This window comes from Phymastichus coffea, unplaced genomic scaffold (genome assembly GCF_024137745.1).
Source record: "Phymastichus coffea isolate CEN01 unplaced genomic scaffold, Cenicafe_Pcof_1.1 PCOF00279, whole genome shotgun sequence".
In the NCBI taxonomy this organism is placed as follows: domain Eukaryota; kingdom Metazoa; phylum Arthropoda; class Insecta; order Hymenoptera; family Eulophidae; genus Phymastichus; species Phymastichus coffea.
Window position 1 is genome coordinate 50,755 of NW_026707090.1, and position 14,043 is coordinate 64,797.

The 14,043-nt window shown below is 39.4% G+C and overlaps 1 protein-coding gene and 1 pseudogene across 1 annotated transcript; one reads left to right on the forward strand and one right to left on the reverse strand.

Annotated features, from left to right (window-relative positions):
• Window positions 1-311: 311 nt before the first annotated feature.
• LOC131674684 (uncharacterized) lies at window positions 312-1,094 on the forward strand (annotated as a pseudogene).
• Window positions 1,095-5,467: 4,373 nt separating this feature from the next.
• On the reverse strand, window positions 5,468-14,008 carry LOC131674685 (protein expanded). The gene is made up of 9 exons (XM_058953502.1): window positions 13,901-14,008; window positions 12,862-12,941; window positions 12,437-12,668; window positions 11,423-11,698; window positions 10,804-10,978; window positions 10,150-10,722; window positions 9,398-10,070; window positions 8,299-9,313; window positions 5,468-8,220 (listed from the first exon to the last, which is right to left on the reverse strand). Exons 1-9 carry the CDS (start codon window positions 14,006-14,008, stop codon window positions 7,669-7,671), a joined length of 3,684 nt encoding a protein of 1,227 aa, XP_058809485.1. The 3' UTR covers window positions 5,468-7,668.
• Window positions 14,009-14,043: the final 35 nt, after the last annotated feature.

The window sequence follows — 14,043 nt, forward strand, 5'->3', positions numbered from 1 at the left end:
ACAGTGCATCATCATTGCATGGGGCGCCGTCCGAGATCTCGAAGAAAGCAATTTGACAAATTGCTTAAATAGATTTTGATAGATGGTTTGATTGATGATTCGCTTGGGCGATGAAAGTTTGATGTTACGCTCGGCAGTACACAGAAACCCGCGAGCTGCATCAAGGACAAAAGAACTTGGACGAGAGCGCGCGAGTGCTCCGAAGAAACATGGTCCTAAGATCGGCGACGCGTACCTATTGGTGGTTTGGACTGAGCTTCGCCTATTTTTCGTGACTCTTTCGATTTCGTGATTTTTCGATCTCTTCCCAACCCAACCCCTTCATCGACAAACTCGACCGTGTGATCGTGAACTTCACAGATGACGCGGCTCTCTCGCAAATCTTCGTGAGAATGCTGTGTCTATGACTGTACAACGCTCCCTTGGGCATGGTCATTGACGAGGCCACGAAGGACTTCAATGCCAAGGACTATACTACGGAAGAAAGAAAGACGTTCATAGTCTACATCAAAAATCCAAAACTTGTCTTAAACCTCTTCTCAGCCAGTTAGGTGAAAGTAAGCATATCCGTTATCGCGTTGCGTCTGTTTTTTATGGAATTATATTAATTCACTACTAGCATACTCGACGGTCGCAAATGCCAGTTTCGTATTCGTGCTACCTTACTACTTCCACATTTTTTACGAACTGAATGCTGAAAGTCGTATTTCTGGACTTACGGCTCTCAATTTCCGTTTCTCCTCGTCAGCAGTTTCGGTCAGGTGGCAGCCAATTGTCTAATGGTCAGCCTCGTGTATCACGTATTCGGCCAAATGGCTGTTCAAGTCGTGAGAGTCATGAATCTCGACACCAAATCTGATAACTGCAGCAAACAACTAAGACGGCTCGTTCAATCTCACGTTAGGCTACTCACGTATTACTTGGTGCCATTTACTTTTAAGTGGTAATTTTCCGTATTTAGTTCGTTTTCACTTGCACAAATTCACATTGACTCGTGTGCTTTTTAAATTGAATGCATTAGGATGGGCCAGGTGGTACAAGATGCTTTTTGTACGACAGAACTTGCGCAGCTGATCTATAATTTATGCTGGTAATTCTGATCCAATTACGTACTGCTTATTGAATTGCAATTTTATAAACATCGAAAATATATTTCCTCAGCTTCTGGCTATTGGAGAAATCGCTATTTTAATATCCTTCTTCGCTTTTATCTGTTTGGTACTGTTCGACTTCTCTGCTTACTGTACGATTGGCAAATAATCATGGTGGCCATAGCTCGTTCACAAAAACCAATGATGTTCACTGCTGGTAAGTTCAGCATGTCCTGTCTTGCCACACTCACCAGCGTATGCTGCTCAATTCTTATAATTTTGTTTCTTAATTTAATTTTTATTTGCTACAAGCTAACATCACATCGTTTTTTGTTGCAGAGTATTAAAACGTCCACGAGATAGTTATCATTTATAAGAACTGTAACGTAGACATTAAAACTCAACAGTCAGACATTTAAATATATATTATATTGTAGTTGGTCATATGAATAAGAGCCAGTGTATTAACATGAAGAAATGGAAACGAAAATTAAAAGTATATGTACAATGCAACTTATGAAGCCATAGCTGTGCATTGGCCAAGTTAATATTTTATAGATTCGAAATATCTTAATTAGCATATCAATTTTCAAGGGTCTTCATGACATTGCTGCAGATAAATTTTCCTAAATTTGTCGCATTATCGAATAATTTATTGATTTTAGGCACGGGCTAGGGAGAATAGACGACTGTGTAGAGCAAGATCGAAACTCTTAGACCTTGTGAACACGGAGTCCAAACGTGAAGCTGTAATATTGCAGACACGAGTACAGTAGGCATATTATATTTTGTCCTAAAGTTTCTGTAAAAGCTTGGAAAACTCTAACATTCTCTAAGTAGTAATGTAAGAATAATCGAATGCCTCTCAATAAAACTTCAATGATAGCCTACGTCCGGAGTGCGTAAAATGTATTACAAGTTCGTCTTTGTCAGTGGTTGTGGGTAGAGCGCAGCCGATTGTGTCACGTTGATTTTGGTCGATCGCGTCTACGAGAAACATGCAACTTGACCCTCTGTCGGACAACTGAAGTAGCTCGTTCGACTGCACGGCGCAAGCTCTGTTAGTTTTCGGAATTCTTGAATGAATCTATGTCGGCAAGACACTGTTGACGGATTTTTCTTTTCAACGATTCTCGTTGAAATGGAAGAGCAAATATACTCGGCTTTCAGGGCAATGCTGCTTTGCTATCTCATAAACGCCACTACCGTTCTTCGCGTTATTGGATTCCAAATTATACGGGTGCTTTTAATGTAATTTCAGGACATTCGACCGACTTCGTTTTTGACAGTGTGATTTCATTTCAGTGATGCTTGGCTGTGGGGAAGACTATCGTTTTGGGTTTGTTCGGTTGATCCTTTACACTGTTTGTGACGTTAAGTAAAATCTGATAATAGGTGTTTCTATGCGCCGTTTCTGCTCTACCGTGTAACATTATCAATACATAGTTCTCATGATAATGCTTCAGAACCTCGCAAACCTAAGGAAATATTATTTTTTCGATACTTCACGCTTATTTCGTTAAGTCAGCCCAAGTTTTCTTTTTTCCAATTTTTTCAAGATATTTTTCCTTTCATATATACCGAGGTAGTTGTATTAATTAAGCATCGCTAAGATCAACTATCTAATAATTTTCAGAGAGAACGAGTATACCAAGCTTACTATAGCAGAAAATTGTACAAGATGACAACCCAAATCATGAAAATGCTCAGTTTTTATGTAGCTGGTTGTCAAAAGCCATTGAGATTAACCGCTGGCAAATTTTCAATATTTTACCTTGCGACGTTCATGAACGTAACTCGCAACAAACAGCCTGAGAGAAATTTTTAAATCGTAACTTTCAGATTTTATAGGCTGTGAAAGCATCCTGTCTGTGCTAAAAGCTGTTATGTAGGCTTCGTGATATCATTATTAATGGCCAATCCCATCTCAGATCATGCAGAGCTCCCCACACACCTGTCACCAAGCTACTCCAAAGTATTTTTTTATTGTTTTAGGTCAAAAATAAGAGGACCCGTATTTTTTCTTTTTTCTCTCAGATGCATAGTTCCGTCAATAATGCAATCGGAAAATGCACTGTTGAAAAGGGAAAATTGAGAAAATTTTTCCAATTAAATTTGGTTTCCTCAATATTTTTTTTATTTTTCGATACAATTAAATAATTTTTATGTCATCTATAGTAGAAACGAAGTTCTTCAAGTCTAATTTATCAAAAATATGAATGTATGCATTTTTCGGGAGAAAATGCATGTTTTCGAAAAAGTGCATCTTGGAGAAAAAATTGTGTATCTCAAAAAGGCCATAATTTTTTGCGCGCAAATTTTTTTTATATATTCTTAGTACCAATACCTTCAAATCCATTCGATCAAAATTTGCTGTTTTTTCGTTATATCGCTTAAAAAAATTAAAAAAAAAAGTTTTACATTTTCAAGTCAAACGCGATAAATACATAGGTACAGCGAATGGAAATCAAAGCTGAGAAAGAAAGGGTGACGTTAAATTATCAACATTTGCTGATGCATATAGATTTTGCTGAGAATTGGTCTCTAATTTTGAAAAATCCAGTTCAAGGGAATCATTGGGTGAATAAACAGATTGCAATTTTCACTGCTGTTTGCTACATAGGCGGAATTACAAAGAGTTATACTGTAATTAGTGAAGACTTAAAACATGATTATTCTCATGCATTGGCAGCAATACAAATAATTCTTGAACATATAACTAGATACACACAAGAAACGTATGGAAATTCGATTGATTCTATAACTTTAGTATCTGATGGCGCTGCAAGTCATTTCAAAAATAGATTCCAGTTAAATGAATTTTTAAATGCAAGTATGAGTAAAAAATGGATATTCTCTGCTACTGGTCATGGAAAGGGTGCTGTAGATGGTATAGGTGGTTTGGTAAAGCATTATGCAACAGTGCATAATTTACGCAGTACTGAATCTGATGCTATTCAAACTGCTAAAAGTTTTGTTGAAAATGTATCAAAATACACAACTTCTATAGAGCTGATTTTGATGGAAACTGCAGAGATAAACAATTTTCGTAGTAGTCAAATGGAGCAAAGACACAAATGCCAGAAATATCAGGGTATTCAACGTTGCCACATGTGGAAATCTGTTGTCTCGGAAGGGAGGAGCGAATGTTTTATAGCTCGAACGGCTGCGCATCCATGGATTGAAGTGAAAAAAGATGAAAAAAAAAGAAAAGTACTCATAAGAAGAAAAACGAAAATGTAAACAAGGGCAAGAAAGTGAAAGTTGTATCTAAAAAAGTGAAGAGAGTTGTAAAAGTAATCAACTCAAACAGAAAAAAATGATCGTGTAATTTTACATTTCTTGCAGACATGATTGAATAAAAGTGAGCTTTTTCTTTGAGTTACATGTTATTGTAGTTCAGTTATTAACCTACATAGTCGCTAACATGAATTCCTGAATGTATTTATCGCGTTTGACTTGAAAATGTAAAACTTTTTTTTTTAATTTTTTTAAGCGATATAACGAAAAAACAGCAAATTTTGATCGAATGGATTTGAAGGTATTGGTACTAAGAATATATAAAAAAAATTTGAGCGCAAAAAATTATGGCCTTTTTGAGATACACAATTTTTTCTCCAAGATGCACTTTTTCGAAAACATGCATTTTCTCCCGAAAAATGCATACATTCATATTTTTGATAAATTAGACTTGAAGAACTTCGTTTCTACTATAGATGACATAAAAATTATTTAATTGTATCGACAAATAAAAAAAATATTGAGGAAACCAAATTTAATTGGAAAAATTTTCTCAATTTTCCCTTTTCAGCAGTGCATTTTCCGATTGCATTATTGACGGAACTATGCATCTGAGAGAAAAAAGAAAAAATACGGGTCCTCTTATTTTTGACCTAGAACAATAAAAAAATACTTTGGAGTAGCTTGGTGACAGGTGTGTGGGGAGCTCTGCATGATCTGAGATGGAATTGGCCTAATATAAATTCTTCGAATTTAACAGATATGATTATTTTAATTAAAAGGTAATTGCATTTCAGTTCTTAGAAAAAAACATTAAAAAATCCTACACATACTTCGTTCAGATCTACAAAATTCAATTTAACTAAAATACTATATAAATAATATATATATATATATATATATATATATATATATATATATATATATATATATATATCATGGTAATACAAGTGTCTCATTGAAGATGTAACAAAGAAACAAGTTATTCAGATTACTTAGGAGTATCTAATTAATGATGTCTACACTGCATATTATTGTTAATGTATTTAAATAAAAAAACGTTGGGAACAAAGATGGAGATCAGAAAGGCATAATGATTATTGCACCATTTTTCATTACAAAAGGTATGATTATTATTTGCAGGTGAAGTGATTGTGTATTTCATACATGTGATTTTTCGCACTACAATAAACTTACATTATCTGGCGCAATTACAATATATATATAAGTGTGCGTGCGTGTGTATTTACATACACATATTTACGTACAATAGACAATTATTGACGTACGCTGATAAAGAAGGAATCTCGCTCTTAAGACTCGCTAATCTTTTACATAAAAAGCTTCCCACAACGGATATATTCTAAATAGATTGTTTTATTCATGCACATACTCTTTACTACAGTACGGGCGGAATGTTGGAATTTTATGATTCTTTTAAGTGGAAAAATACTTTGCGACGACGATGAACCGACTATAAAAAGGATTATATGAAATTACAAATCAGACCTTTTAGTGCACTATCGACAAATTTTACGTTTATTAGCGCGCTTTCCCATTTTACTTATACTGTAATCCCTATATATAACTTATTAAAACCTCTTCCGTATATTATATAAATTTTCTACTTTATACATTTATTTCACTAAGCTTCAATACTGTTAAGAAATTTTTCCATAACTGTGAATTGTGATTTATTTGTGACTCAATGTATTAGTTATTATTACTTCTGCAAAATCATTAAGATGAATTTGCAACATCTTATAATTCGAATTTAAATTGGTCATAAATTATGGAAAACTTTCCATGAATGTATTGAACAGTTTATAAAACGGACGCAGTTAGTGTCGTTACAAATTAAAGTTTTGACAAACTCAACAATAACTTTAAAATAGCCTGGTATAGCTTGCATGAATTATGTATCGTGTAGATGTATTTATGTACAAATATGTTCATTTTATTTATTGTAATGTTGAAACACTTTGAATGTTTAGCGGGAATAGCATGTTGTGATTTTAATTTAAACTTAGCTTAATGAGCATTCGAATAATGAATCGAAATAACAACTAATTTACATAAAATTTCACATTCAATGAGCGCTTTTCAAATTATGAATCGGCTTATAAACCTAAGCAAAAAAAAAATGTATTTAATTAAATTATTTAATTTTTAATTTATAACAGAAAACAGCTTCGACATTTGACGTAAATGGAATAGCTTTTCGGTTTGTATTGTAAAAATTTAATTTTTAAATATTTGGCTGATCATTGTATGACCATGTTTTATTTATAATTACAATATTCCTAAAAATAGTCTTAATACGAAAAGTAAGAGCAAAACCTAGTCACGAGTTTTTAGCTATTTTGAGATTTTTTAGTGAGATTCTTTTGAAAATACAAAGTCGCTTCATATTACTTTAATGCAATTTTTATGATTCTGATAAATATAAATCAATAATCTTGCCCTTAACTGAAAAACTGAAGCTAACTCACGCTATTTACATATTGTATACACTGTCCTTTTTCCGTACATAAATAAATTGCATGATATTTTGATCGACTATTTTTGGCAAATGAATGTCAATTCATTTATAACAGGGTACTTGAAACATATGGAATTAGGTTGAGATATTACATTTATTACTATAATTCCATATCGTGTTTAAATAAAAAAACAAACAGGTCGAACAAAAATGTGTATATTAACGTTTTAATATTGAAATTACTTTACGACTTTAAAGTAAGCTCATTCAACATTTCACACTCTAAGCGCCATTTTCTGTACTGTAACGCGGTAAAGATGTTCATAAAAAGAATCTCTTCTTAATAAGAAATTCTTTCATAAATATAATTTAATAACGTTAAAGAGCATATATCTTATAAAAGAAATAACCATTTCACGAGATAACAAGTTTGCTCTTATTATTAAAACTAGAAATGACATTCAATAATATGGCGTTATAAAAAAATCATATGGTTTACTACGCGTACATCTATTTGACAATGAAAATAACTGTGAAATAAAGTGTGATATAAAATGGCACCCTGAGTTGAAGAAGCACGGCTTGTGTAATAACATTTTGAAAGTTTTTCAAAATCAATAACGTTATAAGTGCTTAAATTTCGGAGCATTCAACTTACTGTTTATAAACCTCTGGCAGTCTTAAAAAATTGAAAAAAGTATTGCTACCATTTACAAGCAGCAGGTTTGCTCAGCTCAAGCAGACCTGATTTGACTCGTTGAACTTTCGACAAATGTCATTATATTACCTGCTATTTACACCTTAAAATTTTGTTCTTTAATTGTCGATTTACATACATAGTTCATAATTACTTTACTACGAATGCGACACCCGCGATGAATTCTTCTTGTCGGTTGCAGCGATGTTATGACTGCTCATTTGGAAATTTGTGCTGATGCTTTTATTCAAACCAACTGCCGACGTGGACGGATGTTTATGTGTGCTGTTAACATTCTTCCTTGGCGGTTTAGTTATTTGCGTTGTTGAGAGGTTACTTACAAGATATTTTTGTTTGCTGGAACTACTGATACTGTTGCTCGTACCGTTCCTAGTACTAGATTTTATCGGACTTGTAGATGAATTCTTACTCGGATGTTTGGGCAAGACGAAGGCTTGTGTCTGTCTAAGAAGATTTTTATCGTTGCACAGAGCAGTAATCAGAGGTAAATCCGCTTGAAGGCATTGCTCACGAAGTTTTATAATGTCAAGCCCCCCGTCTGAGTGTGATTGAACGGCGTCTTCTTGCTGTCGCATATTCGACGACTGTTTCTGCGGCGATTGTGATTGCTTTTGATGTGATTTTGATAGTTGCAATAATGGTTTAATATTATTCGTGGTGAGATATATTGACTGGCTAGTGGGTAGCGTCTAAATGAAAAATACGATTATAAACACGATATTGCAGCATTGTAACTTGTGGTAGTGAGCATGAATTTCAAATTTTACCTGAACATTATAGGGTGGTGGAGGTGGCGGTGGAGGTAGACGCCTGTGTTTCGTTTGCGGCTGCGGTAATGAGCCCATATTACCGAGTTTAGCATGAGCCAGCGATAAGGACGATAAAGAAGCCATGGTGGCGTCGTAACTCTTCAGTATATTTTCGTGACTTCTCGTCCTAGAAAATCCATGCTGAAGAGTGTGCGGCTGATATCTGGCTGGCGGAGGTAAAGGTGGCGGTGGAGATGCGTAATTACTTCCTTTCCTAAAAGTTTGAGTACCTCCGCCACCACTAGAGCAAGTGAGTCCACTGTAAAGCGAACTCGTGCTGGCGGCATACTGACTGCCAGGAGTGCCGTAAAGAAAGTAATTACCTCCGACGGAACTATTAGTGTCACTAAGGCTACTCGTGAGATTTTGATTCGAGGTGTATTTGTTTGAAAGAGAAGACAACGAGGAGCCAGTGGTAGTATAAGGCAGATACGGAGTACTTCTGTATATCATTGATGACTTGTTGGCAGCCTGCAAAGGATATGGTGGAGGTGGAGGATAGGCCGCCATGGCGGCCATTAAAGAACCTTGTTTAGCGTCGATATATTCTTGTTGAGAAAGTGCCGGGTCCTTGAGCGGAAACATCACGTAGTCCACGTCCGAATACATTTGCTGGTTATACTGCTCGATTTGCGTCTTTGACACTTGGTTAGTATACACCGTGGCTAGCATACCAGACGGAGGCACATTATTCGCGCTGACAGTGTTACGATTTGTTGTAGTTGGATTTGGCAGAGGAGGCGGTGGAGGTGGAGGAGGTTGCCTCTGTTGAGTTTGATGCTGACTCGGATGAGGTGGTGCGAGGTATGGCAATAGAACCGGACCTGTTCTCGTTGCATGTACATCCAGATAGTTATTCGGACCGACGACTAAAGCTGCCACTGGTGCGTGCACTGGGGTTGGCTTCATTTTGTCACCAGGATAAGTTGGTGGCTGTATTCTCGCAGGCGCTGGAGGTGGCGGTGGCGGTTCTCTACAAATATATCTCAGATATATGTTAATATAAATTAAAACTAAATTTGCTGATAATTTCAAACTTTTTAAAATTCTCATCTACCTGGGTGTTACGGCATCGTTACGGGGTGGAGTTGGAGGTGGTATCTCAAACCTCTCTCGTGGACAAACATAACTGGGCGGTGGTTTAGCAATTAAACCAGGATACGGTGGCGGTGGTGGTAATTGTCGCTCACTATCACTCCTTGGGGGCGGTGCAGGTGGGAGTGGTGGTGGTGGCATTCGCACATAGTCCGAGTCCGAATCCATAGATGCACTAACGCTTTTCCTCGGCGGATACCGACCTACAATGAGATCCGATAGCTCGTCTGCCGACAGCAGAGGACCTTGACCTTGAGCTGGATCGCTACCATCGCCTCGAAAGCTACCAACGCTGAGAATACTGTTACTGCGCGAACGAGACTCCGCCTCGATATCAACGCTTATAACATGTTCATTCGAGGCTGTTATCTCTTGTTGGGTGCGTTTAGGAAGTTCTGGCTCTTGGGACTGGCAGACGCTATAGATTGGATCTTGATCATCGTGACCCGTGCCTTGACTATAACACGAACCACTGGTTTCCGAACGCAGTCCGCTATGGATGGTGTAGAAACCAGACGTGACTGAAGCTTCATCCGTTGTCGATTGTATCGACGAGTCGTTGGCCAGCTGCTCGTCCAGCATTTCGCTGCTGTGCAACGTATAAATACCGCTAGTTTCACTAGCGATGTCCGTCACTGCGAAAATTCGCAACCACCTTGTTATCATTCATATAATTAAATAGTTTAAATCGCGTAATTGTGATTGAATTTTTACCAGCATATTTTGTAGGCTTGTTACATCGATCATAAATAGTTTCACCGGACAACGCGGAATTTTGCGCGGTATGCGAATAGCCAAGTTCTAGACTGGAATTTGCAGACGTTCGCCTCCTTTCTGTAGCAGCAGCGGCAGCATTGAGTAACGCAGCAGTGGCCGAACCAGCAATACTTGGAGGTCCGATGGTTGGTGAAGTGTTAACCACTACGGTACTGCACGTACTACTGCACTGAGAACCAAGCGTCGCTGCTCCAGTTCCAGCATTCGTCGTATCAACCTCCGACAACAGATTAGGTCGTGCAGGAGGTGGAATCGACTGGCCGTTTTCGCTTGTATTGACTGAAGCAGTAGCCAAATTGGCAGGTGTCGTATCCTCGGCAGATCGACCGGATATCAATCCTGCGTCAGGCTCATCCTCGCTGTGCACGCGGTCGCTCACTATGCCCGAAGTTGTATTCGACGAGGTACTCGAGATCAACGAGATACGTTGATCAGCTCGGGAACCTCGTGCGGTCAAGCTTAACTTGCAACGCGCTGGGTACATGTAACAATCCCGTAGTACTTTGCGTTCTGAAAAACATAGATGTAATGAATTTTTTTTGCGTTTTGCGGTTTTGAGTGCGGTCGGAAAGAAAAAGAGATGGAATATACCTTCTTCCTCGCGTTGTTTGGCTTCATTGACTCGGTGTGCTATCGCCCGGAAGTACAAGTGAGTGTCTCGACAGAGCGCTAGCAAGAGCTTACTCTTGTCGTCACAGCCACTAAAGAGGGTGAGTTTGCTCGGTTTTTCTTGCTGATCGACTGCGCGAATCTCGAACTTCTTGCGCTGAAAGTACCATCACATACGTTTCATCTTAACCAGCTATCTACAACAACGTTTTTGACATTACAATGCAATGTATTCAACCGACGATGAAAAATAATTGCACATGAATATTCACTTGAGTTTGTGATCAAAACACTTGTTAATGCAATCATTCTTCTAAAAATTCGATGCCAATAAGCAATATAGCGTGGAAATTGCGTAGGCACGGTATACGTAAGCATTCCAATGGAATTCCGTTAAATAATCTGCATGCGGAGAAAAGTTAAAATATTCGTAGTTATCTGACAGGTGAAATGGGCAAAAGCCATATTGAAACGCGAATGAAAACTAACCATCGAGGCAGGAAATAGCCGATGATTAACTATAATCCCCCCTCCCCTTCCCAAAGGCTTTCATAAGCATATAGCAGTTGATCCTTGCTATCGTCATGGCCAAAGCACTTACGTCAAAGCCAAGTTTGCCGATGTTCTGCCAGGTGAAGACCTGCGGCTCGTCCTCGTCACCGTAGATACGCACGCCTTTGGCGCAGATAGCGAGCAAAACTCTGCCGGGTCCTTGCTCGCTCTTGTTCTTGCGTAATCGGTAGAGGTGAGCGTTGAGCGGCGCCTCCAGGAGCAGCGCATCCCTGATGTACGACAATTCGGCCTCCTCGCGAGACAAGCCGCGGTTGTCGCGGTGCTGGGCTGACAATACCGACAGCGCATTCTCCTCGTGGCACATCTGCGAGTCGAGAAATATGAAAATCATGACGCCGATATGAATGAACATTCCCAAGGCTGTGATTCATATTTACAGCCGAATCTCCGGCCAATGTTTCACGCGGCTATAAGTGAATCACGCTCGCACGAGATAAGCTTCTCAAGCAGCTATTTCCGTCATTTTTTCTCGTGTGATTAATGCGCCTTGTCTCGATTTGCTTCTCGGGACAATTAATTTTCTGATTTCACTTTTCGCGGGACGACGGCTCCGCTTGGGAGAGGGCGTGAGACGACGACGAATTTACAGATCGGAATGCATTTTACAAACGTTTCGACGGACAATTGAATAATGCCTCGGGCTTTTTTTTTCTTCAGAGTGCCAATGTACATTTGCATAACAATGAGTTGCGGGGATAAAAAGAATTGGCAGATAAAAAGCAAAATTACGGCGAACCAACGATCGCCGCGGTTACGCAACGAGACGGCATCTTTTTTCAATCTTCAAGTACAATAGGAGAAATATTTATGACATGTTAGCGATGTTATGACTCTACGCAAATAAACTCGTTCGGTAACTCTGCAATAGATATCAATTACGAAAGTCTCGATTGTAAAGCACTTTGACGTATAAGAAAAGACGTTTCAGTTGAAATGCTCCGGCTAAGCTCTTTCTTCGACGTCTCGCGTGAGTATATGTACACGTTGAAGAGCTTCACGATGAAAAACTGAGCGCAACCTAAGCTAAAACATCAAAACTTACGTGAGCGGGAAGGTAATCGGATGGCTTGCAGTAATTCGGTCTACCATGCCGTTCCTCGTTGAAATCGCCGAGGTCTGCCTGCAAAGCAAGACCGGCGAGACTGAGCAGCGGTTCGTATACTGTACTCGATTGTAAGGGATGCTGGCCTGCTTGCCAACTCTCCACGCCGCCCCCGTGGCGCACCACGTTATCCCGCAGTTGCAGGTAGTAGTGGTGTCGTGTTGTTTCATCGCTGAGCAAAACGAGTTTGTGAAGTTATATTTTCTTTTCGATTTAATTTAATAGAAAAAATTGGCGTTTATCGTTGCAACTACTTCAATTGAGCGTGAAAAAGCACGTGAAAAGGTACTTTTTGATTCTCGAGAATATGGATGCAACGTAATTCCTTCATCTACAAGGTATTTCAGTTGTCTTTAAATAATTACCGTAGCAGTAAAGTTGTGTCCACGTAATATCGAACACGAAAATATAGAACAAAGGCAGGTCGTCCAGTGCTATCCAGTCCCTAAAATACATTGAACAGTCGATTAATGAACAAGCCGTAGCAATCATCATATGAGGACCATCGTATTTTCCCATACGTCTGTATGGGATCCAACTGAAAGGGATGGGAAACGGAAATTGCCGCCAGATTAATGGGAGTTCGTTAATAAAAGTAAAAACCGAGCGTGAAAATTCATCGGTGGTGCCCGGCAACGCGTAACACGTCGAACTATCACAGTGGAATGCGGCGATGATAAATCAATTTTTGTTGCGCTGCGTGCCGCTCTCGTGGGCCTCGAAGCCCCGTCGCTTAAAAAAGCAAATTCACTTCTGTGCTAGGCCTTATGAATGGAATGAAAAATGATTTGCATGGGCGGCTGAATAACGAGCATCCTCGGAGTAGCAGCAACATCAATGATGCAATTTAATTTTAAATTATTTGGTGGAGAAAGAGCGTCGTAGGCTCGAGGCGTGCAGGGTGGAGGGAGAGGGAGATCATCTCCGAAGAGAAAAGAAGCTAAAAAGAAAGGTTAAGAAGCAGCGCAGGGAAAAAAGGAGAAACGTGCCCCCCCCCCCCCCCCCCGGCCTTTCGGGAATTAGAAAGATTCCAATTTTTTCCGTAAGGGCCCGGCGTATACAGCGAGCTCCGGCTATGCGGTTGCTGCGCCTTTTTCGGCCGCGCGCGATTCGTGCCCGAAGCGTGACGAATCGGACGTACGAAGAAAAAGAGAGAGAGAGAGAAAGAACGAAACGCGCGCACGCAGACGAACGGAGAAGGTGCGTTGTCGGCTACTGTGCTACGCTTCGGCAAGGTTCTCTCTCGTTCTCTCTCTCTCTCTCTCTCTCTCTCTCTCTCTCTCTCTGGGACTGTCCAATATAAATGCAAAATAGCTCTGGCAAATTGGAGGCGAGTGAGAGAGAGAGAAAGAGAGAGAGAGAGGGAGATAGCGAGGGTGTCTTCATCGATTCTCAGCGACTTACGTAGGTGTGCGAGTTTCTCCAGTTCTTGGGGGCGTACTTGCTGAGTTTACTCTCTGGGTCGACGAACAGGTACTCTCCGTCTGCCAACAGAACGAAAAAAGAAGTCATCGCTTAATCACATAATCCTAGCTCGCTCTCTCTCT